The sequence below is a fragment of the Limulus polyphemus genome, unplaced genomic scaffold, assembly GCF_000517525.1.
Source record: "Limulus polyphemus unplaced genomic scaffold, Limulus_polyphemus-2.1.2 Scaffold6804, whole genome shotgun sequence".
In the NCBI taxonomy this organism is placed as follows: domain Eukaryota; kingdom Metazoa; phylum Arthropoda; class Merostomata; order Xiphosura; family Limulidae; genus Limulus; species Limulus polyphemus.
In genome coordinates, this window is record NW_013672414.1 from 17826 (window position 1) to 22456 (window position 4631).

Below are 4631 nucleotides of genomic sequence, written 5' to 3' on the forward strand. Positions count from 1 at the left end.
GTCTATATATATATATATATAGACCAGAACATCTCAACAAAGTTAAAAAACTAAATAAATAGAAGGGCAAGAGAAGAAATAAAAAGTATACAAAAATTACTTTTCTCTCTCAAGTGAATTATCATGAGTTTTTGATCAATTCCATATGAGCTCAGCAGGACAGATAATAATCATTTGAATATTTTATTTATTAAGTGTTTCTCTTTTGTGATAAGCATACTTAGGTTTTTCAAAATAATAAATATTATATTTGTTTCTGTTTAATTTTCATTGTGGTCTTACGATTTATAGTTCAGATCAGTGACAGTTTTATTTTGTTTATCATATTTAAAAATGCAGGCTGGAAGGTCTACATGAAGCATTCAGCTATGAATTGTTTAAAGCCCAGGTTACAGTTTTTTGTTTGTCTTATTTATTAAAACAGGATATAAATAAAAACTAACCAATACTTACTCGTTGAAATGTTTCTTTACTCATATCTGCACACAAGTTAAGGAAACCAGAGGAGTCTAAAAACACTACTTCATACAGGGAATGGAATTCTTCGATACATCGTTGGCTGTCTGACACATCATTACACAGTGTTATACCTTGACTACACCAATCTGCCTGGGCTACAAAACAACACATCATTACAAAGTGTTATACCTTGATCACACCAATTTTAATCATCCTGGACCACAAAACAACACATCATTACAAAATGTTATACCTTGATCACACCAATTTTAAACTTCCTGGACCACAAAACAACACATCATTACAAAGTGTTATACCTTGATCACACCAATTTTAAACTTCCTGAACCACAAAACAACACATCATTACAAAGTGTTATACCTTGATCACACCAATTTTAAACTTCCTGGACCACAAAACAACACATTGTTACAAAGTGTTATACCTTGATCACACCAATTTTAAACTTCCTGGACCACAAAACAACACATCATTACAAAGTGTTATACCCTGATTGCAGATGTTACAGAGATCAAGTAACTGTGTGCTAGATATATCCATGAATTACCTCAAGCAAACTTACCATCGTCCACAATGATTTATTAAGGCAAACAGACGATAAATTTCAATAGCTTGACATACACAAAAAGTAGACAAATTAGTCTTTCATCCTCTACCATAGTTTCATTACTTTGAGGATAATATGGGTAATAATTTTTTACCGTTTTATTACAAATTGTATTATGTAACATTCTATTACAGTTGCACTTACATAGTGAAAGCAGCACAGTTCTTAAAACCTGGTACGAACTCATTAGTGAACTGACCCTCCGAACCTTCAACAAGTATGCCACAAACATAGTCATGATGAACCCACTGAATCCTCCGTGTATCTAACAAAGAACATAAAAATTTCAGTATATATCTAATGAAGAACATAAAATATTCAGTATATATCTAATGAAGAACATAAAACTTTCAGTATATATCTAATGAAGAACATAAAACTTTCAGTATATATCTAATGAAGAACATAAAATATTTAGTATATATCTAATGAAGAACATAAAACGTTCAGTATATATCTAATGAAGAACATAAAACGTTCAGTATATATCTAATGATCATAAAGAAATGGTACACTTGTGACATGATCAAAACCATGTAGTTTACAAAACCTGATTCTTATAGTTTCAAACCCATGCATGCCTGAATCTGTAAAGTTGGGCTTCTCGATACACATGTGGTTTTGACATAATGGTGACAATCAATTAATACATATGGATATCAATATTGTTTTCTTGTAAACTTTGTCAATTTGGATTGGACAGTTGAGGTAAAATATTATTAAACAGTACTCTTACCTTTTGTTACTAAAAATAACATTATTTTAAAGCTGCAATATTTCTACCAAAGTAACTTCAAACAAAACACAGAAATATTAAAAAATTAACAATTATAAAGTAATCCTAGTCGTTATCAGGTGTATTTTAAAGTCAAAACTGGCAAGTAAGAAAAAATAATACAGTAAAGCACATGTATTAATTTTGATAAGATTATTAACAAATCACATGAACATCATTTTCATCAGGCCAATCTGTTAGGTATAAAATCAGGAGTATAAACCTGAAGTTACAAAGAATACAGATGTAGATTAAAGTCAACAAAAGTGGCGATATATTTTTCTCGAGACTTTGATAGTCATTACGAACTGTATTTGCAGAAAGATTAAAAAACAACACATATATATATATATATATATATTCCAGTACATACTTTTTATATAAATATACTTATATTTTGTTAGTGAAAAGCTACAAAATGAGCTATCTGTGCAGTATTCAAGATAGAGATCAAAACCAAATTATAAGTCAACAAACTTACCACTGAGCCACCAGTGGACTAAAAAAAGCACTAGAATCTTTTTTTAAGCAAAGTCATATTAAATGTATATAAATTACAAAAAAATTAACCAAACAAACTTCAAAAAAACAAACCACTTCAGACAAAAGATGTATCAGATTTTGTACTACTGGTCTATTGTTAAAGAAATACAAAAAGCATTTGCATAATACAACAGAATTACACCCACCTTATCCAGATGTCTTTGATGAAGCCAAACTTTCAACATCAGGATGGCATCACATAACCCTGGGGAACTTCCCAATTTTTGGTACAAATACTCTAAATTTTCAACCATTTTTAAATCTCTTAAAACACTAGCATTGTAATGCGGTGTGGGGACATCTTCTCCTAGATAACATTTAGAAGAAATGTGTTTGAAAATTAAAACATTAACAAACATTTTCTTTGATAAGTGATTCTTATCACAATACAACAGAGCATGTCGATGCAAAAAAAAAGCAGCTCTGAAACAAAAGTATCTTAAGATTCAGTTATTTAATAAAACAAGTGTTGAAACCCGATATTTTATTTAACTTTTAAGAAAATATAAAGTCTGGAGCCTTGCAAAACGTGTAGTTATTAATAGAACATTTTTCTGTGCAGCATATTGAGTCAATCACTATACACCACTAGTTTTATATACATTCTATTCAAAGAAAAAGATCATCGTATTAGAAATCAACAGTTATGGTCCGATCCACATACTTCAAGATTTAGCGTTTTTACTTTTACTACCCACAGACTTCAAGATTTAGTGTTTTTACTTTTACTATCCACATACATCAAGATTTAGTGTTTTTTACTTTTACTACCCACATACTTCAAGATTTAGTGTTTTTACTTTTACTACCCATAATTATATAACATTCTTGACAAAAAAACAAATTTTAGTGACCTATTTTTAAAAAATCTAACATCTCCAAACTATTGGAAGAATTTCAAAAAGTAATAATTTGTCACATTATCAAAAATCAAATACATTTAATACTTCTATCTGTCACAGAAAAATTACTATGTTTATAATAAGAAAGCACACTCAACACACTGAAATATGAGTACATGGACAGAAAGGTGTGAATATACACATCATAATTATGAAAGCTAACATAATTATTTATCTCATTCGGCTCACGGTTTACAAACACGAACAAGACAAAAGAATTACAAGAGTTCTTCATAACACCACATTTTTAACATTTGAACATAAACATGTTTTATATTAAGTATTTGCTAGAGGACAATTGATTCTTGAAGAAAAGGAAATCTTTCATAAAGTTTGTTTGTTTTAGGGCAAAGCCACATTGAGCTACTTACCGTGTACAAAGTGCAGGGAATCAAACTCTGTTTTTTTAGCATTGCAAGTCTGTAAACTTACTACTGTCCCACCAGGGGACCTCTCATTAAATGACAATCTCAATAAAAGTCCATTGTTTTATTCTCACTAAACTACTTTTGAATCCCTCCTCTCCAAAAAATCTCTTATGTTATATTACTTCAGTTTTAAGTTGGTACGCAATATTGAAATAAGTATGATACGTCTGATAAGTATGATATGTCTCAAGGAGTAAACTGAGCTTGAAGCAAGATCAACAAGTTGAAGCACTTAATAAAGAAAACTGTGTAGATGTGTCAAATTAAATAATTCCAAAGTGCAATTTTAAATTAAGATAAAAAAAGTCCATAAAACATCTGAAAATGTTGATGTAAACTTTTCTTCATTCTAATGTAGAAGAGATTTTAATTTTAAAAAATCAGGTTATTGTTTTTTTTATTGATTTAAAATTCAGTCATTGTAGTCATGTCCCAAGAACCATAAAAAATATCCTAATGATGAATATAAAGCTCTTATTTGAAAATTCATATTCCTATATAATAAAAAAACATCCAATTTTAAGATTAATTTTGAAATATTCGTGCCAAGTTATGTGATAAATTTCTATAAACTGAAAATACTTTCATAAAAAAAAAAGAAAACTTACTAAGGGTAGAGGACGATCCAAAAAACCAAGAAGGCCTGACATTGTTTTTCCTTGGTAAAAACCTTGACAGTTTGAAGTACTCCATGGGAGGATGAGGAAGCAAGCACACGGTGAATGGTTTGTCTGTAAAAAGAGGCATAATTTACTGAAGGTGAGGTTAGATATGGCTCGATCGTTAAAACCCTGGAAACTATTTATGAAATGTTAGATAAAACTTAAGTTAAAAAGTTCAACAAAATACAGTATAACAAATAGAAAACTTAGATTATTCTTAATCAGTGAAGAAAC

At 29.6% G+C, this 4631-nt stretch overlaps 1 protein-coding gene across 1 annotated transcript in view; it reads right to left on the bottom strand.

Moving 5' to 3' along the window:
- LOC106474084 (nucleolar protein 6-like) overlaps positions 1 to 4631 on the bottom strand; it is a 25682-nt gene that overhangs the window by 13356 nt on the left and 7695 nt on the right. Inside the window, exons 7-10 of the mRNA XM_022402466.1 lie at positions 4344 to 4466; positions 2552 to 2712; positions 1232 to 1352; positions 454 to 614 (exon numbers count right to left, since the gene is read on the bottom strand). Coding sequence (XP_022258174.1) covers positions 454 to 614; positions 1232 to 1352; positions 2552 to 2712; positions 4344 to 4466 — 566 coding nt within the window. The remainder of the gene's footprint in view (positions 1 to 453; positions 615 to 1231; positions 1353 to 2551; positions 2713 to 4343; positions 4467 to 4631) is intronic.